The sequence below is a fragment of the Rattus rattus genome, chromosome 5 (assembly GCF_011064425.1).
Source record: "Rattus rattus isolate New Zealand chromosome 5, Rrattus_CSIRO_v1, whole genome shotgun sequence".
In the NCBI taxonomy this organism is placed as follows: domain Eukaryota; kingdom Metazoa; phylum Chordata; class Mammalia; order Rodentia; family Muridae; genus Rattus; species Rattus rattus.
The window spans coordinates 121,730,942-121,756,457 of NC_046158.1; the positions used below are offsets into that span (position 1 = coordinate 121,730,942).

General features: G+C 41.4%; 1 protein-coding gene across 1 annotated transcript in view; it reads left to right on the forward strand.

Annotated features, from left to right (window-relative positions):
* Window positions 1–25,516, forward strand: part of Macrod2 (mono-ADP ribosylhydrolase 2) — a 2,209,545-nt gene that overhangs the window by 2,066,777 nt on the left and 117,252 nt on the right. The window contains exons 14-15 of the mRNA XM_032902613.1: window positions 12,736–12,810; window positions 17,121–17,189. Of these exons, the coding sequence (XP_032758504.1) occupies window positions 12,736–12,810; window positions 17,121–17,189 (144 nt within the window). The remainder of the gene's footprint in view (window positions 1–12,735; window positions 12,811–17,120; window positions 17,190–25,516) is intronic.

The window sequence follows — 25,516 nt, forward strand, 5'->3', positions numbered from 1 at the left end:
AGGTGATCTTGCGAAGAGTCAATTAGCAATCTTCATTTCCCATCATCAGCACTTAGCATGATTGGGAATAATGTGTTTGTGTAGATAGTTGGTTTAAAACGTTCTTTGATCCGATCTACCTGAAGCATACTCTAAGGTTAGAATTCAAGGACAAGCACTGATCCCAGGAAGCTCCAGGAGGGGAAGAGTGCAGCAAGATTGGGGAAGGAAGAGAATACAAAATAGGTGCATAGACAATGGCTTTGTGGGGACAGCTTAGGTCCCAGTCCTCTGGCAGACATCGGGAGAAAGCACCTCAGGGTTACATGAATGCTTGGCCATGGTTCTTTGCTGAACTCCTGTTATCCCATTGACTAGGCTTCCTATGGGTATTAAATTGCTACCCTGACTCACTTCAGGATCAGCAAGACAAGGTTCCTTCGGAGTCCAGGAAAAAAGAAAAAAAAACCTGCCTCATATTCATAGCAAGAAGTCACTGGTGTCCACAGAAATTAGAAGTGAGAAACAAGAGAGAAACAGCTTGAGAGACAATACCCATATGCCCATCTGGACTCTCAGCTCTGTGCTCCCCCCCATACCAGCTGTATTTCAAGCAATGCTAAGAGTTGGAAATATAGTGTGACTCGCAAATGCATATGCCATTTTTAAGTTTTGAAAAGCCATTTTAAAAACTAAAGAAATCATAGGTACACCTCTTTAATCGTAGCCTTGGGATGGCTCAGGCAGGAGGATTATAAGTCTGAGGGCACCTGACTGAAATTCATTTTTACTTTATAGAACTAAAATGTCATCTAAATGTGTGTGTCCAAAATGTCAAGGCAACACATTGTCCTCAATATCTGGTATGTATTTTATATTTACAGGACATCTCAGTTTGGACTAGCACATTTCAAATGTCAAATAGCTGTATGTGGCCAGTGACTGTCACAGTCCTAACAGAGACATTATGGTAGAGACTAGAGTACTCAGGAAATTTTGCTCAAGGACAAATGCTTTGTTGGGTGAAGCAATACCTCCTGTGAGGTGTCACTGGCTGCTCGTGACTGGAATTCAATGCTCACCTTAAGAGCATGTAAAGCCCTCCTTACTTCATCCATCATACTCTTTGGCAAGTACAGCAGAAGTTCTGGGCCACTCGTGTGTCTCCCCAGTAGGCTCCTGGAAGGCTCAGTCCTGTGTCCAGAATTCCCAACTCAGTCGCTGAAGAGCAGAAGTTCCAAGACATCTCGCTCAATGCCTTTAAACCAAGCAAAAGTATATCTCAAGCAAAAGTAATATAATTAAGACTTTTTAGTCAAAATTTTAGGGTAAAGATGAATTTTACACATTAATCTTATTTAAAAATGACCTTTTCTAATAAATACCTACTATATTCTCAAGTGACTACTCAAGTCATGGCTGCAAAGCTTCAGAAGGTGAAGAGTAAGCAATCCAGTCATGAACTTGAGAGGGCTGCCTGTGGCCATATTTGATGAATGAGACCCGCAGCATGGGGTAGCTTCTATTTTTACTACTTAAATACAGGGGAGCCAATGTTTCTCAAGGTGTGGCGTCTCACCCATAACAACCTTGGATTATCACCTGGGACTTTTTTAGACAATAAAAGGTCTGGTCCCATCCGTAGCTCTGCTGAAGCAGAATTCAGCAATGTGCACTGTGAGAAGCCTGCCTGGGGTTTGGGGGCCAGGGTGATATTTGAGAATCTCATGTCTAGATCCAGTAAGTTTTAACTGTTTTCTACAGAAAGACAGATTCCTATGCCCTAATTATACACAAATTCAACTTCAGCTTGTTCTGCTTAAAGCTGTATAGTTTCACTGATTGCAAATTATAGATGCTTTCCGTATCCCCAGGTTCTGAAGTTTCAAATTCCACTAAAGAAGGAAATGATATCTCTACTGAACAGATTTGAAAGCTTTCCCTGATATCGTTATTCTCTAAGCCAAACAGTGCAACAATTCACATAGCCTTCGTGTTGTATTGTGTGGTAAAGTCATCGAGAGATGATGTAACCCATACAGAATGGCTGCTCAGGTTACGTAAGAGCACACCATTTTATATGAGGATGCAAGCATCTGTGAATTTTGATACTCAAGGCGTCATGGTACCAATCCCATGTGGGTACTGTGACCACTGTACTTTCATGTGATGTAAATGAATGTTGTGTTGAAAATTACTCTGACACAATATCAGACACAGATAAAAATTTGGTCACAATAAGCCATTATTCAACGATTTTTAGAAGTGAAAAAATATACAAAGAAAGCATTGCTTTTCTTTTAGTCCACCTTGGGGTGGTTGTGAGGTCTAGAGGAGTGTAAATTCTGTGAGGGCACACTGTTAGTAAATGGACAGACTCAATTCATATACATCATTTCCATCAACTTAAGAGAACTCCAATAGTCACCTTACAATTTTTATTTTCAACCTTAAATAGTGGGGTTACACATGGAAGGGATAACTATTTTTGAAAGAAAGTTCTATTAGTCTGAAAATGACAGCTTATTCTTTCCAGGGTAACATGGGAAATGCCTACAATCTTAGATATGTGTACATTAGTTGTACCAGACAGGGCATCAGTGAGAGTATTCACTATGTAAAAGAAGTTCCCTCTGGAGTTGTTCCATAAGGAAACTAGCACTCACGCATACACATCTGCTGTCAGTGATATCCCAAGGGACCATGGGGACAAGGCCTTGGGGAGAGGTACAACACTGTACTAAGGACAGTCTTACTCAGCTCAAACACCCAGCACTTATTTAGATATCTGTAGATGAAATAATTTGTACAAATTTTCTTAATAATTTCTAGCTTCACTTCCATGCTATATAGGCAAACAGACACATCTCATGAAGGCCTTCCACCCGTCCTTGGCAGTATTTTGTTTTCCAAAGAACTTAATTTATTCCTTCCCCAGCAACTTGAACTTTGTAGGTACCCAGCAAACAGTAATTGATGATAAAGATGTCTAACAGCTTTTGAATTTATTCAGGGGATGATGGCTCTATTTAAAGTCTTTATATATTTTCCATTCTTCAGAAAATTAAAAAGAAAGAAAAAAACCTGCTTTCTTTTGCCAATTCTGAATTTAACATCTGCACAAAGTACAATGTGTGCCTGTTTGAAGAAAAATGTGTAGGCACACTGGTTTTCTTGACTGGGGAGCAGAACTGGCAATATAGAGAATTATAGGTTTTAGAAGGAAATTTAACCTCGAGGCTTGAAGTTAATAGAAAACTACAATTGAAGAGGAGGAATGGGGGAGGGGAGAAATGCCACTAAAATGCTATTATGGTAACTAACTTTGGTCACAACTTTCCCAACTATGGAGTAGAGACCAGGTTATGCAAAGATGTAGAAATTGTGTCATTTATTGTTGTTTCTCCAACATAGATCACCTACCACAGTGACTACCCATGTCAATATAATTTGATAGTTGCCCTATCAAGTCATTGGGAGACTTTGGGAAATGTGCTTAATTTCCATTCATTAGCTTCTTTTTAAAAAAAAATGGCTCATTAATATTTTCTTCTTCTTATCATTCTTTAATAGGTCTTGATTGTGTGCGGGATGCTATGTGTCTCCATGGGCACTACAACTTCCCCTAGGGAAGTCTTTGCTGATGAATCCTGTTTGTAAAATACCTGGAAATCCTCTGATTAAAAGCTAGCCCCATCGGAATAAAAGTGTCTGTATCAACATGCCATATGCGGAACCATATGTTAGCTATTAGGGTCTCATGTGATAGTGCAAATAGATCTCCAATGTATTAATATCTGCTATTTTTATACCAAGATACATCACAGCCTAGTGGGTGTGCTAGGGTCACACTGTTGATGTTAAAATGCCGTGAAGTTCAATCTTTCTACAGATACTCGGTGAATTCTTAGGCTTTGGCTCTTTGCTGTCATACAAAATGTGTAGAAGGAGCAGATGCATGCTATAATGTCCTATACTTCCTCTTGTTAGCCAAGCCACACTCATGTCTCTGATAGCCACACATGCTTTAAAAGTAGTATTTTCCATGATTTTCTCTTCCTTCTAGAGGTCACTATGGTATCTGAGGCATGGTTCACAGGTTTCCCCATGACTGAAGACCAATCGATGAGTTTTGCACCTACGCTTTGAGTTTGTGTTGGTTAGGGTAGAACTGCTTCTGGCAGACAGAAAAGCAGGACCTAGAAACCCAGTGAGCGTGCGCGCGCGCACACACACACACACACACACACACACACACACACACTCAACACTAGTTTTGGAAGTCTTGCCATCTTGCCAAGAAATTCTACACATCATTAGAGAGAACTACATTAGAGCGAGGTTCATACAAGTAGCCACAGGCCTGGGGAAACCATTTTTCTCTGTGATTCACTGCTCTAGTAAGGAGAGAAAATGGCAGCAGGTGTCGTAAAGTGAAGGACCACTTCTCTTATATCTGAGTCAACTGTCTCACCTGATTTACTACTTTCCAATTTGATAAGCAATCTGAAGACGTTAGGAAGGGGATAGTTTCTCCTTTTTATGATACATTCACAAACCTGGCAAGGCCAGGTAAGGCAGTTTTCATATGTCGTTAAGTCATAAATAGTTGCTGAAGACTTACCCCATTCTCACTTTACATCCTTACTGGATATCAGGAAATGAAGCAGACGAAGGTCTTTGCCTGGGAAGAAGGCACCTTCAAACAGTGACAGGTAAACAGAAACATGAACGTGATACCTGCATAAACTGATAAACGATTAATAAAGAGCAACGGGATAGTTCTGATCAAGGAGGAGAGAGTGTGTGTACGAGAGAAGTTTTGGGTTTATACGGAGGATTGATTCAGCAAAGACCTGACTGAAGGGAGACACTTGAACAAAGACTTGCAAGGATGCTAGGCAGACAGGGAAGGTGTGGAAAGAAGGGGTCCTAGGGTCTTGGAGAAACAACCATAGCCTGATAGGCTGGGAGCAAGTGAGAGGGAGTGCAACCCAATCAGTTTACATCTTGGTGAGTGAAAGGCCAATACACTCATAGCCAAGTGTAGAGAAAAATTATAACAGGCAGCAAGCAGGAGAACATGTGAGCTATTTCTAAAACAGTGCTCTCATCCACCAACTGAATCGAAGGAACACTTTTCAGAGGGGGAATACGCATATAGAGAATGGGTCCATGTTGTTTGTTTTTTGTTTGTTTCTTTGTTTCAAGACAGGATTTCTCTCTGTAGACCTGGCTATAGTAGAGCATGCTCACCTTGAACTCAATGATCCACCTGCCTCTGCCTCTGCCTCCCTAAGTGTTCCCACTGAGCAGCAAGCATGGGTTCATTCTTGATCATTCTGTGTTAAGGAGTATAGTCCTAGTCACTGTTCTGTTACTGTGAAGAGATTTCATGACCACAGCAGCTTTTGTAAAAGAAATCATTTCTCTGAGGACTTGCTTACATTTTCCGAGGTTTCATTTATTGTAATTATGGTAGGGAGCATGGGAGAATGCAGGCAGTAGCTGAAGCAGTATTTGAGAGCTTCCTCCTGATCCACAGGCAGAAAAGAGAAACTGTAAGTTTGGTGTGAGCTTTTGAAACCTCAGAGTCCACCCCAAGTAACACATTTCCCCCTAAAAGGCCACACCTCTAAATCTAATTCTTTCAAATAGCGCCACTTCCTGGTGACTGAAGCATTCAAATACATGAGCCTATGGGAGCCATTCTTATTCAAATAACCACAGCTGCTTTTTTGAGTGTGCCCAGTTTAAGATCCTGATTTTTTTCAAAGGAAAGGTTGTAGACACATCCAGCTCAGCCCAAGGTCAAGAGCATAGCTTGTTTTAAAAGATTACAGTAGTAACAACAATGCCTGAGCATGCTAAGCTTTCACCATTAAGTTTTAGTTTAAAAATAAAGAAAAGCACATTGCGAAAGTGTATTAATCCAGTAGTCTGTCCTTAAATGTGCCAGTCTTGTCTCAGTAGCCTACAGGCCAACAGAGAAGAGTGAGCTCAGGGAACCCTGAGGGGCTCCACCACAGAGTCCTTTCTATCAGAGAATGTGAGCAAAGACTTTGTATGACCTTTGCTCCTTTGGGTCTATCCCATCTTTGTAGGAACCATTATCTGATACTGAAGAAATACGGATTTAAAGAAAAGTAAGCCACAGCTCTATGTAGTGCAAGAACAGCTTTCAGGTGGACCTCATCCTTTTTCGACTTAAAGAAATGAAATATATGTCAAGCACAAGTAATAATTGCTCCCTGGAGAGAATATAACATTTTTCTCTTAATCCCTTGGGATGTGCATTCGAACCTCCTAATTGATTTATAGCACCACACTAGGTGCTAAGGTATGAGGAGGTAGGGATCTCTATAACAAAGGGTTGTCACAAAATACTTAAGGTTGGGTAAATTACTTTTTTAAGAAAATTGTTTATTTAGCCCACAGATTGAAGGCCCGTGGTTCAAAGTTGAGCATTCCCATCTATTTGTACTCCGGCTGTAGCCTTCACAATGGCCCAGTGCTTGGGAAACAGATCATATGGGGAGACTAGGTCTTGTAGAAACTGACGGGAAGCCTCAAGAATACACTATCCCTTCTGCCATATCCCACAGCCCTAGCGCTTTCCAGGCAGCTCCATCTCTTGAGAGAGTGCACTGCGTCATCGCCACACTGGGGATCGCCGTTTGTGAGCCTTTGGGGGATGCAGAAGCTGTCCACCAACTGTTCAGCAGGCGAGCATAGGTCGCGAGAGTCTACACGGGCAAGAGAAAAGCTGTGCCTTGTGGTAATCTGACCTGCATCAAAACAGCTCTAAAGGGACTCTGCTAGATCAGAGGAGTTCGCTAATTTACACGAGCTCCACTTCTCTATCTGTAAAAGTGGAGAGTAGGAATATTGCAAGGTTCACTGGACCATGTGATAGCCAAGCACAGAGGTGATAAAAAGGAGGCACCAGCAGGCAGCAGCTGCCAGGAACCACAGCTGCAGAGCACTCAGGTGAACGCCTCTTTATCTTTCCTGAAAGACAGGCGTGAGGTTTCCCATTAATACGAATCAGCCAACTTGGAGATTTCTCACTAAGAGCTCAAGCAGCTGGTGACGCCCTCAGAACCAAAACGGTTACTGTTTGGAATTAGCGCCCCTCCCACGCCCTCTCCATTTCTTCAGTCCTCACTCCTCCCTGTCTTTCCATGGTAGATTCTCTCGTTGATCATCTGGTGAGAGAATACACGCTGGGCACCAGGTTTGAACCAAGGCGGGAGGAGATGAAAGAAACATGACAGGGACGTGACGTAGGTACTCCGAGCCGGCTGCGAAGGGTGTCTTGGGAAGCAGGTATAATATGAGCGTGATCGGGGCTTGGGTAAGCGGAGTGCCATCAGTGTTCATTTCCGGTCTTGGCGGTTGTGTCGTAGTCAGAAGGAGAATTTTTATTTACTTATTTATTTTTGTATGAATCTTACACCAGCATGTCCAGAGCTGGTGGAGTAATAAGGCGATGGTTATGTCTGCAGTTCACTCTCTAGTGTTTCAGACTGAAAACAAAAAGCCCCCCTCCCGTCCTTGCTGCTTAAAATTATTGCAATACAAAAAAGGCCTTTTAAAAAAATATATCAATATTTATATTAAGGTAAAGACATGCTATGCCAATGTATAAAGTTATTATAAAAACAATTTTAAAATTGTAGCATTGGACCCACGTGGTTCAAGTGACAAGTTTGAGGCCTTTGTGGGTTTTTTTATTAATTCAGAGAATTCATAAGAGGCAGTGGTTTTGCCCCCAGCTTAAATTTTAAAGTATAACTTTGTATATTTCGTCTCCCTAGAATTTAACCATCATGTTTAGATCATAAATATTAGCTGTCTTTCCGGGGAGGCAAGAACAGATTGATCTTGGGAACCTTTGCAATGATTCTTTGTCAGCTGTGGCAGCCCTACAAAGTACTGTGGTCATAGCGACTTCTTGAGGTAGTCCATACATTCAATAGTCTATACAGAGTATTTTCAAACTGAATAGACGGTAGACAGCAATCAGCACATGCTAGCTGCTGCCCACATAGCTATATAATTAAGCAAATCATAAACATTATCATAGCAGTGTCAGTGACAATCTTTAGGACTATTTCTCTCGTATGTAGTCTAATTTCATTTCCAAATGCATGTTTCTAGACCATTTTGAAATGTGTGAAATGAATATATAGATGAGAAAACAAAATTCAGGCAAGACTAATCTCCTTACACGGAAGACAGAACTGACCTAGGACCCCATTGGTAAAGGGCCTGCTGTGCAAGCTTAGGAATCAAATTTGGTTCTTCTGCAAAAATGCTGGAGGCCTGTGACTCCACGTAAGGAGCATTGGCTTGGTGGCCAGCCAATCCAGATGAATGAGAGAGCTTGTCTCAGTCAGTCAATGACTCATGTGGGTAGGTGGGGACTGGACAGATGGTGCAGTGGTAAGAGCACTGGCACAAGCATGAGGTTTTGAGTTCAAATCTCCAACACCTGTGCAAAGAGCTGGACATGGCCACACAGGCTGTACAGGGTCAGAGACAGGAGAATCACTGGAGTTGGCTGACTACCAGTCTAACTGCAGATTCAAGGAGAAACAGTACGTCAGGGGACTAAGACAGAGAGTGATATAGCAAGACACATGCATCCTCTTCTGGTACCTTGTGGGTACACCTATCTCCATACATGCGCAAATGTACCACACATCACACACCCCACATACACATACCAAATCAATGAGAAGACGAGATTTCAAAATACACCCAGAATTATTGTTTAACACTCTCTCTCTCTCTCCTCTCTCTCTCTCCAAAAAAGAGTGTCAACATTTAGTAAGAAGTAACAGGAAAACATACCATATATATTACTCAACTATTATCAGTTACTTTCATCAATAATAATGCCATAAACTCTCCTGACTTCTAGTTACTTACAAGAACTTATTTTTTCTCAGGGGTCTGCAGACTGTAGGTTGATTACCTGATCAACTAGATCGGCTAAATCAACTAGATCAGCTAGGATCGGCTAGATGATAGCATTTTGAGATATGAATTCCTTAATCTTGGCCTCACTCTGCTCTGGGTTGAAGGCTGTTCTACCTCCTTCTTGTCCTCCTTCAACCACAGCTGCAAAAGCATCTCCTTCCCATGCCAGACAGTGGGAGCATAAGACAAGACACGAATCCAGCTCTGAAGCACTTTAAAGTACAGCTCACATCTTGTCCACTCGTATTTTATTGTCCACCTCAAGCAGCTAAGTCCAGCATCAATGGAGTGAGTTTCCTAGTCACAGACGGAGGACACTGTCATATGGTTACCCTGTTACAGAGGACTAAAGACTGAGGACCAAGAAGTTAGTCTGTGAACTGCTGTATCTGAACTGATTTGCTTGTGTCTAAAAGTCCAAAGACCTGTGTAAGAAGCGGTAACAGCGTGCCAGCGAGCAGTACACGTCAGACCGCTGGCTCAGTAGTAGCCAAGGGCTTCATCCTCATTGATTTACCTTTCTATTCCCATTTCATAAACAGCCTGTGGAAAGAACTAAAAATACCGAGGTAACACCTTCTGGCCATAGTGTTGGGATTCTGCCTTGCAATCTCCCTCAATAGAGAATTAAACACGCACAGAATTCCTGTCACAGCCCAGCGAGGACAGTCCCCTTCTTCTAGTATGAATTCATTCTGCAGGCGGGCCCCTTCGTTTTATTCATATAAACCCTGTGAAATGTGTTCTTGCAAATAGCACATGCTTAATAAATATGGTTGAAGAGATAGATGGTTAGAAATAATACTAGAGACGCAGGAAGAGGACGACAGAAAAATTCTCCCTGGTTGTTCTGCTTAAGTAAAATGTCACATCACACACTGCATAAAAGCCATGAAAGTGTATTATCTCAAGTGAATATATGATCCTAAATGTGCAGTAACTGGGAAATTTTAGCTACCTGGAAACTAGCTTCTGTGTGACATTTTTTTTTAAGCCAACAAATTAGCCGGGTGCTTCCCTGTAGGTAGGTATTGTTTCACATTTATTGTAACCCTTTTAAAATCCCTTCTAGAAACCACAAGTTTATATGCCCTACCCCACTTAACTTTTTATCGTTTATATGTTTCCTGTGAAGACAGACAGATGGGGCTGCTCCTTATCGAACACGTATTGGTAACCGAGTAATATAAGTCGGCGTGGTGTCTTCCTCTCCCCCCACCTCCACCCCACACATACACCGACAGAGGCCCACTCTTTCAGTAAGAACTCACTCACTGGAAGCATTTAAAATGGATGGAAAGATAGAACGCAGCCAGAATGTCCTAAAAGACAGTGAGATGCATGCTAATCTAATTGCCCGAGATTGCAAGTTGGGCTTTGAGAGCAAGCCTTCTGCATTGGCGCCCCCTGCTGGATGTGATGGTGAATTGTCTCTGAAATTGAAAATGTACCTTTTCAGCTGAGGGCACGCTACTCAAATGGCAAACCAGGGCTTCTTCTAGAATACTTTTCTTCCATGATAAACATGCCAAGCGATTCCTAAGCTAGCTTCCCAAGAGCAGAAATACTCAAGTAGAAAATTACAGCTGAGACTCACAAATAGGGAGGAAAAACGTGCCCCTGGGAAGTCTGTTAGGGAGTGCTATGACCTGCACGGGAAGGCAGAGAAAATCCTGGATGGTCTGCTGGGTAAACCCCTGTGTGAGAGCGAGAGAGCGCTGCATCTGGGCCTCTGAATGTGAATTTCTTTTTAACTGCCAGAAACAGTTCCTTGCATTCCCAAGATGTCTTTCTCTGTCTGTATTCTCCAGTTAAGGACCCTCTCTGTCTCTGTCGTAGTCACACTAGAAGGGACCTGGGAACCAGACTAATTTTAAAGGCAGCCTGACACCTACAGACTTCAGACCTATTATGAAATCTCCTTTGTGAAGTCTGCCTGTTGGGAGGGAGCTGGCAGATCTTCTCCGCTTGACACAGGCCGTTTGGTAGGGAGGGAAGGGAGTTATAATTGGCTAAGTTTTTGGCACATGCTCTCGAACCAGCTTGGCCTTATTAAGGGAACAGGAACAACCATGATGACTCTTTCCTCCCAAGAGCAAAACCCAGTGCTGTCATCCCCAGGAAGATTCTCGGCGGCAGGTGCTGTGTGGTGCTGTTATATATGCCACTTACTGCAGTGGAGTTAAAAGCACACTGAGAAGCCACTGGCTTCTCGTATTCAAAATTGGGCTGCGTCCCCAGGGAGCTGAACAAACTGAGTAGATTCCGCACATACTCGGGAATTCACTGACTGCAGTCTTGTCCACAGTGGAAGCTGTCCAATGGGTTGTTTTTCAGAGTCTCTTGGTCCTCTGCAAGCTCTAGGGCTGTTGTTTTATCTCTGCTAGTCCAGGGGTGGGGGAGGACTCTCATGCTTCGCTTCTGCATGAGGGACCGGTAGTAAAGCAGCGCATGCCTACCTATCTCACTCAGGAGATACAAACGTGACAACTGCAAGGCCAAGGCCAGACTGGGCACAGAGTAAAGCCCTACCCCAAAGCTCAAATCAAACCAGAAAAGAACAAATAGTACCAAGTGGTGGTACTGAAAACACAGGAGGTCATAAGTGTTTGGTGACTTAGGCCTACTTACAGGCCAGGGATGGAGAGGGCTCAGAAACCTTTCTGCTCTGTGACATTGGCTACGGAAGCCATTCTGCATTCTACAGGCATCCGGGATGGACTAGAAGATGCCACACTGCCTCCCTCCTGGGTCTTGCTTCCACAGAGCCTGATTCCATGGTCTTCTCTGTCTAAGGGGAGTCTAGTCTGAGCTGCATTCCAGTCATGGCTACCTTTCCCAAGGGAGGAAACAGGAACTGTCATTCTGAGGCAGCTCAGAAGACTCAAGACATCATTTCTGCCCTGTCCCCTTGGTCAAACAAGTGACAAGACATACTGTGTTCACACAGAAGGGAGATAGCCTGCTCCTGGACAGAAGGCCTTATGGTCATTTCTACTTCAGATTGCTAACTTCATATTTTCAGTGTTCTGTATATAACTACTTCTTATATGTTGTTCCTGTGCCTTTAGATAAAGTAGTAATCTCTCTTTCCCTTGTCACAAAACTGTTTTTGGAGATCTCCCCAAAATTAATTACAAGCAGGCCTTAACTTGCCCTTGGGAGTATATTTTCACTGCCTGTGAATTCACAAATTTTAAGACAAAAAATAATTAGCTGCAAGTAGCCAGCCTCCATTGCATCTGCCTATTTAGTTATTTTTTTTTTCAGAGTCATACAGTTGATCAGCATAATGAATTCAGGACAAAAAATGTATGCATTGATATGTTAGACCACCATATACAAGATAAATGAAAATAAAAAAAATCGAAAGCACATATCTAACAAAAACATAAAAGGCATAGAAAATCAGCCAAGCTCCTAACACTGAGAATGTTACTTGATTCAAAGCTGAAAAGAAGATTGGAAGTAAACCGTGTTTTGGCATCTTTGAAAATGGCCGGCAAAGGGAGAAACGCTTCCAGCACCAGAGTGAATATTGTTTACTTCAGCATTGTTTTTACCTCGAGCAAATCCTGGGAGAAGAGACGAGGACAAATGCACCTATTTATGTGGGGGGGGGCCTCTTCTATTTCATGCTTCCGATTCATCTCTCTGCTGTGCTTTTGGGGAGTCACGGTACATTGCTTGCAATTAATTTCAGTGTCGCATATTAGCCATAAAGAGATATTTCAAAAATTGACTTGATTTTTTTTTCTCCCCCTGTAGTTTTGTTGAAAGATGAAAGTGGTCCAGAGGAAAAGCAAACTGCGGAAGGAATGGAGGGGCAGAGCCAAGAAGCAGGTGGGCTCAGGGTTCTTTTGAGGAGTCTCCTAGGCCTCATCCACAGAGGTGAACAACAACTTTACTCACTGTTATTGCTTGAAAAATGCTTGTGCCTTTTCAAAACCTGATTAACCCAGTGTTCCTTCCTCTCTCCAGTTCCATTAACTCATAAGTTGACTGTGCTCCCATATAAAACGGTACAGTCTTATTACCCATTCCATTTCCTTCTTGGAATAACAGATTGCCTAGTAATGCACTAAGGACTGCGGGCTGAGACCAGAAGCACAGCATCAGAGCTTGGATGACATAGAGCAGGTCAAAAATGAACAGACTGAGTTAGAGGAAGAAAACAAAAATGAAATTACGACAATGTGAAGAAAATGAAGAAAAGGCTTTCTCTCCATACGAAAGGGGGTGTTTTAACTCTTTCGAACTTAATTTCGAAGAGCCACGTGTCTGGCTCTCTGCATGTTGTAGATAGTGCCAGACAGCCAGATCAGCCTCTCACTCCCAACCGCTATAAAATAAAGAACCTTCCTAACATCACCCCTATTAAGAGAAGTCATTGTGCCTATTGATTATATTGTGTTACAGATTCTACACTGTAGATTATAAATTAAGCATTTTAAAATAACCACTGTTATGGTTCAAAAGGGACTGAAATCATTTTTGAGTTATCACCACCCTCCTTACCCCATTTCTGTCCTTCGGGATGTTGTCCTTTGAGAGCATGATAGCCAGGACCATAGAGTTTCCAGCCTTACCACCAAAATAAAATCATCCCCTTTCCCTTCAATCTCCAAGTTATTTTCCTTATTCTATTGAGCCCCGTGGGGGGACCATGTTTTTAAAGAGTGAGCTCTGACTCCTGTGCCCCACCACATCCTAGTCAATATGCTGAGCTCTCAGAATTAAACCAGGCAACTCCTTAGAAGATGAAGTTGAAGAAGGCTAATCAGAAGATGCACTGAAGCAAGCCAGGAAGGACCGTGTGTGCCTGTTGCTACGTTGTCAGCTGGTCCTTTCCTCTGAACAGAATGAATTTTTGGTACTCTAAACTGTTCTTGTATGATGACCCCTACCCACTACCCACACACGGTTGCACTGTGTTGAAGATGGGGCTCACATGAAAAACTGTCACTGTTTAGGGATGACATGTATTAGTCAGCCAACTGCTGGCTGAGGAGGACTTGGTCTGACTCTTGAAGTTTTATGGCTTGAATTCATTTACTCTTCTGTTCTAAGCTGTCTTTATTAACATTGTTTTTCTCCTATCACTGTACACACACACACACACACACACACACACACATTCACATACATGCACATGTACATGCACACGTGTACACACATACATGCATGCACATGCACACAAACATATACACATACAGGCATACATACAGGCACACACGTGCACACACATTCATGTGCACACATACACATTACACATGTGTGCACACACACACCAGTGCCTATGTTTTATCATTCATCTTTTCCCCCTATATCAGTTAGATTCTTGTAGTTTCTTTTGTGCCCACCTTCTGAGAGGTTGGAGAAGAGTATAAGCCTTCTCTAGCTATTGGATATGAGAGCATTACCATTCAAGATGGCTCTCTCCTAGGTGGTTTTTGTGACATCTCAACTGTCTTCCTCAGTGGTTCATCCAAGACAGTGTGCTGACTGGTGGGAGACTATCGGCAGGGTCCACTTAGAATTGTGAACACTGCTGACCTGTTCGTTTTTCCTCTTCACAGCCTACTCTGATTAAGGCAACAGAACAACCAAAGACGTGGTTTTAGTTGTTAAAGCCCCTTGACCTGCCGCTAGTTTCCAAAATAAAAATAGCTTGCTTTCCTTCAACATAGTTCCCAGTGCCAATGTTGATTGCATAACTCTGCAGGTCTCTTCCGCATAATGGAAAAATGCGGTCTCAAAATAGCATAATTTATTTACAGGTTCTGACAGCTGTCACCATCAAATCAAATGCAATTGCATATAGTATTTATCAAGAAATCAATAATAAATATATATCGAAGGTTGACTGCCTCCCCAGCACTGTGTGTGCATTGCAAACATTGCATTTAATTCCCAAAACAACATCCATCGTTCCTTGAAGCTTATAGTCTGATGGGGGAATACCAACAATAAACAAATCAAAAGGATACAATTATCAGACAGTTCAAGTAGCTTGCCGAGTAAAGAGGTGAAATTGTGGTAACCCTCAGAGGGCAACTCTAAGGAGGACTCAATGGGGAAGTGTTGCTTGAGATGGTCTCTGAATACTGATGTGGTGAAAACCCATTCTAGACAGGGGGAACAGAGGATAAATTGACTTCAGGATGGGGATGGGGAGAGGGGTGTGACTGGAGCAGAGTGAGCTCAGTAGAGTGTGACACTAGTAAGAAATCATAGGCCCAGATTGTGGGCACCATGTGCTTTGACTGAGAATTTATTGGAACATTTTAACCATTGGAATAAATGATCTATGTATTAATGAATTTGTTTTTCCCAGGGAGTAAAAATGGGTCATAAAGGTAGAGTTAGAAGATGACTTCAGGCACCATGACAGAGGGTTCTGGAAATAGAGACCAAAAGACTGAAATGTGGCACATTCTCGAAATAAGAAGCAACAGGGTACAGAAGTTGGAAGACTGGGTGGGCGGGGCACATGGGGAAAGAGGAATCCCATGCAGGTCATAGGAGTCTAGCTTCAGTGTTTCGGGGCAACAGTACCACTTAACTGCTCCATGGAAGTCATTTTGTTGAAAAAGTTAATCATTTAGCTTTTGCATCAACAATTTGAAAATATGTGCAGACAGCCATAAGGGATGTCACATTAGATAGACACGTTCATATTAGGGAGGGGTGAACACTAAAGACCAGGATTAGGAGACACTGTGATATAAGGGATATTTAAAGCCTGGAACTAAAAGGAGAGTCAGTGAGAAGAATATGCAATTGTCCAAGGCAAAGGAGCTGGGAGGTCATGACATCTACATCCCTGTCAAGCAAGGCAGAGGCAGCCGCTACAATGATACGTCTTTAAAAAATCAGGGACGGGGATAGAAAATGCTACTGAGAAGTCAAGTCAGATGGATAGGAAGAAGGAAATTGTAAGTGATGCTGCCTGAGAGGGAGACTGAGGCAGGAAGATGTCAAGTTCAAGACCTTTTGGGGTTGTCTTGAACTTGATGGCAAAGAAAAGAGGCCAGCACCTTAGAAGAGAGAGTTAGGAAGACTACTAGAAAACCATACGTGGCTTATGCAGGGTTTCGGAAATGAAGGCGCAGAAGGTAGAGACAATGATTTTATTCAGGCAGTTTTGCTCTGAAGGGAGATGAAAATCGGAACATGCATTGACTTAAGGGAAGGTTAATGGTCGGTGCCTTTTGTTTAAGTCAAAGGTAGTTGATGCCTAAGGAAAGAGAGTGATCCGCCTCCCCTCCCTGTCTACCTTCCGCAGATGCTATTCTGTGTTCCAATAGAGGTGCAACCTGAAAGTAACAACCATAGGTAAAGGACAAATGAAATGCTAGAAAGTAGGAAAGTGTCCTTGAATTGGGTATTTTATCTCTAAATCTGTGACTGAATAACTCTAAGAAAAATATGTATATTGTTTTACCAGTTGTGAGATGACTTTAATACTTTCCTATATCCTAATTTTACAGTTTTAATGCTAGTAGTTAATTATCTAACACTTTGGAGGCCAAACATGAATCAGATCCCCATGGTTCTGATGAGACCAGTAAGAGGTGGAAGAGTCCTCCCTATCCTTGGTGTCCATTCTATAACGGGGTGACATGATATCCCTACATATCTCTGGGTGCCTATTTTGAGTGGTCCCCTTCTCCTGGACTACAGTGCTGACAGCCACAGAACCACTGTCCAGCTGGACAGCCCAGTGGATTGGCAGCCCATAGAACTGCTGAGCTAAGCAAAAGCAAACTCTAAAAATCACACAATCGAGGCACTTTGTAGAAACTCGCATGGGTATACATTACCACCCACCACAAATCAAAAACAGTATTCCATTCTTTGAGAACTGTGGAGGAAGCAAAATGCTACTGGTATTGTTGGCATACTACAGCCAACAAACATGTGTTCCCCAGAATGCATTTTGTAGTTCATTGGCCTCTGTCTTATGTGAAGATTTATGCTTCATTTCTTATATATATATATATAAATGCATTACAACCCTCTGCCCCTGTAAGACCATTTGGCGTGTGCAGGACATGAACACCTTCGCAGGCCAGTGGTGAGGGAGATATAGAGAAGGAAAAGCCACAGCCTGAAGGTACTAAGCCTGAGGCCTTTCTTCTGTTTTATAGATGGCGTCAACACCACCCCAGTGCCCAGCCCTGCTTCTGAAGACAAAGCTGAAGTCCATAAAGATGAAGGTATGAGTCCACATCTAAATATCACAGGTCTTTAAAAGTAAACAGTGTGGGGTTTGTTTATGTGGGCAACGGATGCAGCAAAAGTCTCTATTTTGAACCCACTCTGCTCCACGCCCTACTGAGTCTCTGCAGAATTTCTATAGACATTTACATTTGTTCCTCTAAAAATAATGTTCATGAATATAAGAGCGGGCACAGAGGAAAAAAGATGTTTATCTGAAACTCAAGACTTTGTCGATTCTGCTGTTTGTAACTATTCATAGACAGAAGTTTGAAAGAGTGGTGTGGTGGACCACCTACCCGAGGCCCATGGCTTAAGGGGGAAATGTTTGAAAGGCACCGATAAAAACCAACCTGAGGCATTTCTATGGACTCTTACTAAGAGAAAGCCCACGTAAACCAAGAAGAAACTAATACTAATTAGGAGAAATTTTGACTGCTGTAAAGATAAGTGCCACAAAACAGAGGTGCAAATGCTTTCAAACATAATAAAGGAAAATAAAAGGAGGTCCTTCTCTCCTCTCCCTTCTGATTGGTGGGTAACTCCTCCCATAAGAAATAATGTTTGATATCTGCCATTAGTACCTACTAAAGCCAGACTAGACTATTATATTTGAACAAATGGGTGTCTTGTAAACTATATCATCGACTTGGAACTTAAGTATCTACTTTGAATCCATTTCTTCAATCCAATCTGATATGAAAACAGGCACACAGTGCTACGAAGACTTGCTATTCTTTGAATCTGCCAAAGAATCAAAATAGTCTCGAAATTTTAATACTCCTTTAATGGCATATATAATTCCATGTCCCATTGCCTGGAGAGTCTCTGTTTTAAGACATGTAGTTGAGGGCAGTTGATAAGAATATAAAATGCTGGGGGCTGGAGAGATGGCTCAGCGGTTAAGAGCACCGACTGCTCTTCCAGAGGTCCTGAGCTCAATTCCCAGCAACCACATGGTGGCTCACAGCCATCTGTAATGCGATCTGATGCCCTCTTCTGGTTTCTGAAGGCAGCTACAGTGTACTTATATATAATAAATGAATAAATCTTTTAAAAAATGAATATGAAATACTGGGTTATATGCTTGGGGATTAATCCTAGTTCTGCTACAGTTACTTAGCTAACTTTTGACAGATAATTCAAGAAGTGAACAAATGATTGCCGAGGAAATACTTGGTGAATTTGTACTTCAGTCTTTCCTTCTGCAATGAGGAGAAGAGGAATGTCTATCTTCAGGCTAGGAGCATGAAACAGGGGGCCAAAGCACTCTCTGTGGAAGCATGAGGAGCTGAGTTCAGATTCCAAGCACCTAAGCCACAGGCCTGTAAGAACAGCACTCAGGAGTCTGAGCAAAAAGATTAAAAGTTCAAGGCAGTATCAGCTACACTTCAAATTTGAGGCCAATCTGGGCTAGATGAAACTCTGTCTCAAAAACTAGAAAATAATGAAAAACAAAACAAAACAAAACAAAACCCCTCTAAGTCTAATGACCTATATACAGATACACCTGTAATCCTAGGACTGAGATGGAGGACAACAGATCACTAGACTTGCTGCCAGCCAAGGTGAGCTCCAGATTCACTGAGAGACCCTGTCTCTAGAAAATAATCCAGAGAATGATAAAAGAGAATGCTCAATGACATCCTCTGGTCTCCTCCATATACCTGTGCGAATACATATCACACAGATACACAGACACACACACACACACACACACACACACACACACACACACACACACTCAATAGATAATATCAAGCTCACAAAATATCACAACACAGGTCAGTTTCCTTTCTGTTTCTCTGGCCCTTATATGAATCAGACTTTCCAGAAGACAGACCAAGATAGATAATTAGGAAGTGACTTGTTTATCAGAAAGAGAGCTCGAGAAATCAACGCCTTTAATAGAAACAGGAAGGAAATAAAATGGCTGAGGGGAAGCGCCAGTGCACTGATCCCAGATGACATTATGAAGATGACATAATGGGCAAGAGGACCCAGGCATAGATTCTGGTGCTGGCTATCCTGGGAAGGGATGTGTGTGGTCTTGAGTAAAGCAGTTCCTTTCTATCAGGTAAATGTAGAACCCAGAAATGGATGGCATGTGCAGGTCCCTGGGAAAATAACTGTTTCTTCCCAGAGGAGATCTGACTGGACCAACATAATGTCCAGGATACTGCTGTCATCTTGAATGGTCCCCTTTCTTGTTTATTGCTAACTTTCAAAGGACACTTTCCTTTATCCTACATAGGCATATGTTCAGATATCTCTTATTTCAAAAATACTTGACATATCTAAAAATATAATTCATATCAGAGTTCCTGAGAAACTTAGTCATTTTACAGAGAAATAGACTGATTGTGTAAGAGAAAGGATAGATGATACTTTTTTAAGCAAAAATAAGAAGGAGGAGGAGGAGAAGAAGGAGAAGGAGAAGGAGAAGGAGAAGGAGAGAAGACAAACAAACAAAAACCAGAAAAACCAAAAAAGATGTCTCAAGCATTAAGCTTATCATAAAATGGAAAAGCATCATGAGGTTGAACGGCACAGAGTAAGAAGTAAGAATGAGGAGCGATCTAATTTGAATGCTTCAAGCTGAGATTTCGTGCTGTTGAGTTGTTTAGCTGGGAGACATCACACCTTCATAAAACACGCTGCTTGTGATATTCTTGATGCTTTTAGGATCTCACACCGTTAATTGCTCATGCAAGGATCAATTATTTTTTCAGAATACTTTTAGGAATTTTTTTTCTTAAAATAAGACTTTTAATGGTGCTAACTCCATCAAAGAATTGTCATGTATCACAAATGTATGAGATTTGGGGGATTTTTGCAGGAATTAAATTGTTAATTTCCATTAACTTTTTTATTTGGGAAACATGTTTTGTAATCTATGTTAGCATGTAATGTGGTTTAAATTAGCAGTAAAACATATAGGATGAAGATTTTGCCTTCATCTCCTGAAATAGCACGCATGTAAGGGCACTGCTTTTTAAATGGATTATCCATTCAGACTCAGTCTCTGATGCTTGCCAAGCTGTCATCAAGATTGACAGATGCACAGTTGAGAATTAAGAAAAAGAATTTTCCATTGAAATCATCCAAGATTGAGGTCAAGATGAGGTTAAAAGGAAATCATAAGTGTTCAGGATTCATTTCAAATCTTTTCTGTTATTAGCTTTCATGCAGAAATATCTGTCCTCAGTGACACCAGGGCTATTTCAGAACTCTACAGTCACAAGATCACTTATAGAAATGCTTATGACACTCTCCACTGTAAGTGGCAGAGTGTTTGCTGCTGATCAAAGGTCCTAAAGGAGCTCTGTTCTCTTGACTTTTTTGGACACTTCACTCCTAAAGGAGCATCTTCCACAGGGCTTGGAATCACCCCTGGTATGGAATGGCCAGGCTCTCACTCCAGAATGATACAGGTGGTGTTTACAGCTCTGCTTTTCAGTTGGCTGTGTTTATATTTGCTAAGATTCCAGTCTACACTGGAAATTAGCATCTTCTAGAATATAGGAGTTGAAAACAAGCAAGGAAAATGAGGTGACTATCTTTATTCCTGGAACAGAAGGTGGTTTTTTTTTCTTCTTAACCAAACAGTTATGTGAAAGTTGAAAAAAATTTTGAGAAGTGTTAGAACCTAAGCATAGTCTACACTAGCAATTCTCTTTGAGTGCCGTAGACAGACTTCCCACTGGGAACCAAGTCTGGGTGTTCTTGGCCATTTACCCGTGTAAATGTGGATTGTGCAATTATTGTGGCAAGGCACGACTCTCTGCTTAAAGATCACAGGAGGCTGTAGTCCCTACACTGCGGAAGACACCTGCTCTCAGTGAGTCCTTATGGCTGAGGAGTGGGTGGGACTTGAGTTGAGAGGATGAGGTAGAGAGAGAAGGAATATGCTAATGAATGGCTCATCCACACAGGGTAGGTTTGAGAGCCAGGACAGAGTAATTTCAAGGTAAAGCTGGCCAGGAAATATCCTTGACATTTGCTAGGCATTCTGAGATTATTTGCAGAGTTGAACATGAACTTATCTGTTGAGAATTTCTCCCTTTACTGTTATGGATGCTCCTTTTAACAGATTTTATAGTTTAAATTTTGACAAACAAATTCTATTTGAGTTAGCAAACATGTAAGCAATCAGATGAAAGTCCATAAGACACAAGAGTCAAATGCAGGAATAGAGAATGGTCTGGCTGAAGAGCCGGTGTGATTGTTAGGTGTATACTTGTCTCCTTAGGTCAGGAGCACTCTCTCTTCTACCTGTCGCATGTTTTTCATGTCATCCTTACCCACTGCCAAGACACCTTACTGGGGAGCGGGTGGGGGAAATGCTGTGCAAACACATCCAGATTCACCTGCCTTATTATTTAATCAGTACCTAATTTGAATTTGAAGGTCAACTAGACCAAATCATAGGCTCATTAATATTAAAATCAAAATCAATTAATACCCAGGTGCACACCCTAGCTGTGTCCCTTTGGAACTCCATGAAAGTCACGCCAATGCTGTCTGGCATTTATGAGGTAGGATGTCACCTGAGAAAGGATTTCTAAATCCTTAATCTAGTTTCAGACCTCGTGGAGGTCAAAATGACGGGAGGAAAAGAAAAAAATAAAATAAAGCTGGAGGGAGATCAGCTATGGTAACAGAGCCAATGAGGAAAGGTGAGGTCATCTATGAGGAAGTTGAATGTAAGAGGTGATCATTGGTGGTGCCATGTTCACCGTTAGAGTGACCAGCCATGACAGCTCAGAATTGCTCTATTTCTCTATTCTTTACCTAAATTGCTACAGAGAAATAAAACATTGTGCTACCCAGGAAATTGCCTTAATCTCCATCTTCATATGAACTTTCTTAGTCCATTTCCTGCCCTTATTATCTCCCATTCCCTCCTGAGAGCTTTATCCTGATACCCATCATAGCAGGAGCAGATCCATACTAGGTAAGCATGCATGGAGGGTCTGCGTGCACAACAGTGCCTCTCAGTTACCCACTCTTGAACTGTCAGTCTGACTAAAAGCTGCTGGAAAGTGGCTACCCTCTGGTTCTTCAGTGAAGGGGAAGGAACTGAGGCAAACGACATGTCTCTAGCAACCATCACTGCTTTATATCTGCAGTTTATGTCCCTTGTTTCTCAATAAGGAGTCTCAGATAAGGGGAGAAGAAGGTAGCGTATGGGAGGGAGGGAGGGGTGCTGATGTGACCACCATAGGTGCTACCTAAATGAGATTGCAGCATCTGCCTTTGTTTATAGAAATAGCGTGCGTTCACTTTAGAACATTTTTCTAAACATTCAGAACATTGTTCTTATAGAAAAGTATGAAAACTAAGAGCAGGTAATGATTTCCCCTTCAAGGATTAAATTGCAAACATTTTTTAAAACTCTACTCTGTTGCTTCATTTAACAGCAGACCATGAATATTCTCTCATGTCTTTTAAATATGCCTCAGAGGCATGGCTTTTATTGGAGGTATGACATTCTATCATCTGCTGTCCCACCATTTACACTGTCAAAGCCCTAACATTGAATTATTCAGTTATTTACAGTTTTCTCCATTGTAAGTGACAGAAATATGAGGCTCCTGCATTTTAGATGGTTAGCATGTGTGTGTGTGTGTGTGTGTGTGTGTGTGTGTGTGTGTGTGATCAGTTCATCATAAATTTCTGATCCTTTGCTGATTTACTAGGGAAGCAGTTAAAATATCTTCCTTGCTTATGTGTATTTTCTTAATTTAAAAAGCAAGATATGACTATAACGAAAAGAAGAAGAGAAAAATATGATCTGCAATTTGAATTCTGAAAAATTAGCATTTGTAAAACACTGATAAATGAACCTAGGGTACTTTTCTCAGCAGCCACATATATTATATAAACATATATTAAACATATATTATGTTTTATTTCTTAGGCTATTCTACAAGGCATATCTGTTTGAAATTATTATTTAAACATAAAAGTGGATTTGAAGTTCCATTCAAATTTTTGAACTTTTAACTTCTCATACCTTTACTTCCTAAGAAACAAGCCTCCTACACTCGCCTAGTCTCCACTTTAATTCTTTCTTGGTTCTGTGTTACATTTTGAACAGGCCAGAAACATTCTTTATCTCTTGTAAATATTATAATTATTTCTGCAAGAAAATGCTAATAAATAAAAAGTTCCAATGTTTTGTTATTTAATAACTATGTAGCTGTTTTTAAATATATGTTCTTTGTAGCAAATTCAAACAATGCAAAGACAACGAATAACATTAAAAAATGATCCTTTTACCCTGAGATTATTAACATTTGCATCAGGGAACTTTCTTTCATGTATCTCTGAGTAGTATAAACACAATATCATATCAGCAAAGTATACTCTGTAACACATTTGATTTTAATGTAATTTTCTTTTTCTTATTTCTTTTTCACCTTCCAATTATTTTCAATGTAAAGCACAAAAAAGCCCTAACCATCTAATCTTGGTTGCCAGTTTTCGAGGTCGAAATTCCATCTGTATCTTGACTAAACGATGGGTTCACTGGCATGCTCTTTAGTCTCTCCATACCTCATCATTACCACATATTAAAAAAGAATGATAGCAGCACCTGTGTTATATAAGGCTATAAGACTAGCATTCCACCCATCTGGAAACTAAGATTTTAACTATCATTAAATAAATGTTTGCTCATTTACAAACACTGTGTCATATTCTCCATATATTTCTGGATCTCACTTTGTTATGAGCGGCCAAGCTTCATGAAAATCACTCTCAGTCTCTCTCTCTCTCTCTCTCTCATCCTCTCTCTCTTTAAAGCTCAAATCCTGGCTCATAGTTCAGCTGGATCATGATTTACTCAGCGATTCTCCTTTGATGAGCAAACACTTTCTTTCCGTTTTATTGCCATACAAACAATGTTGCAATGGCTGCTCTTGCCCATAGATCGTCATATGCTGGTGCTTTTATTTGTATGGGAAAGATTCCAGGAAAGCAGTGCTTTACAGAGTCTGTGTTTTAATAGACATTGCCAAAAGGCTGCCTCCAAAGCCTGTAAGAAACCCTATTTGCATCAGCTACTGCTGCTTTGTTCTTTCTAACCTTTTCCAGCTGAATGGGTACAAAACAACGTGTCATTGATGTTTTTAAACATTAGTATTATTATCTCAACTTTGCAGGTAATAGATCCAGGACATTCAAAAACCAGAACAACAACAACAAAAAAACACAAAAAACAAACAAACAAACAAACAAACAAACAAACAAAAAAACAGTTGAGTCACACAAAAGGATAGAGACAGAATTTGAAAACTGAGCTTATCTGAACCCAAATCCTATCTGCTACTCTGTCTCTCAAACCCAGCTTTGGGAGCCAAGAGGGGCCTTTCTTCCCTGATGGAACAAGGGGCAAAAGAATGGGGAACAGGAGAGAGAAGGAAGGGCAACCCAGGAGCGCTATTCCAAGAGCCAAGTGCTCAGAGTACTGAATTGAGGCGCCAGGGAGAAAGAGCAGCTTGCAGATAGCCAGTTAACTTGTTCCTCATTAGGACCCGGACACTAACATGGTGTCAAGGTTATGACGACATAGCATTCAGATATGCTCCTCACTAGGCAGACCTCCCAGTCCTTTTGCATCAGATTCAGTCTTCCTATGCCTGAATAGGTGTAGCATTTACTTCCTGTTACTTCCCCGGTACATCACAGGACAACAGAAGTCTATGTTTGACTTGTTCAGCATTCTGTTAAAACGCTGACTGCACTGTAAAGCCCACGGACAGTCCTTAGGTCCACAGCCAGTCGCTTTCCGACCCCTTCCTTCTCTTCCTTCCTTCTTCCGCCTTCTTTCCTTTGTAGATTGTCTGAGAAAACATTTCAATGACAGCAATTATCAACGCATGTGTTTACCTTTCTCTGTTTCTTCCCTCCTCATTACTCAGTGCTAAACTACCCTGCTCCCTGTGCATTTGTTTATTGAATTTAAAACCCCACCTTGCTCTGTCAATATTAGTTGTGTGTGGCACATCTCACCTACCTGGAACTAAATAGTATGAGACTGGGCTTCAGACCTCATTGTTTAGCTGCTCTCTACAGAGCGCCACACTGAACAAAATCAGTCACCGACGCTTATTTAATTTAACCAAAGGAAAGGAAATGATTGTACAATTCTGGTGATGAAACTCCAAGGGTTTCTTAGAGAATTTAATTGAGAACCATACATCAGAAGAGATACTTCCTATTAACTTTACAAATATGGGTAAAAAAATTATCTGATTTTTTCCCTCAAGTGAATTAGCTAAGTGAAGACATAAAAACAGAATCTGCCACGGAGAGTGGG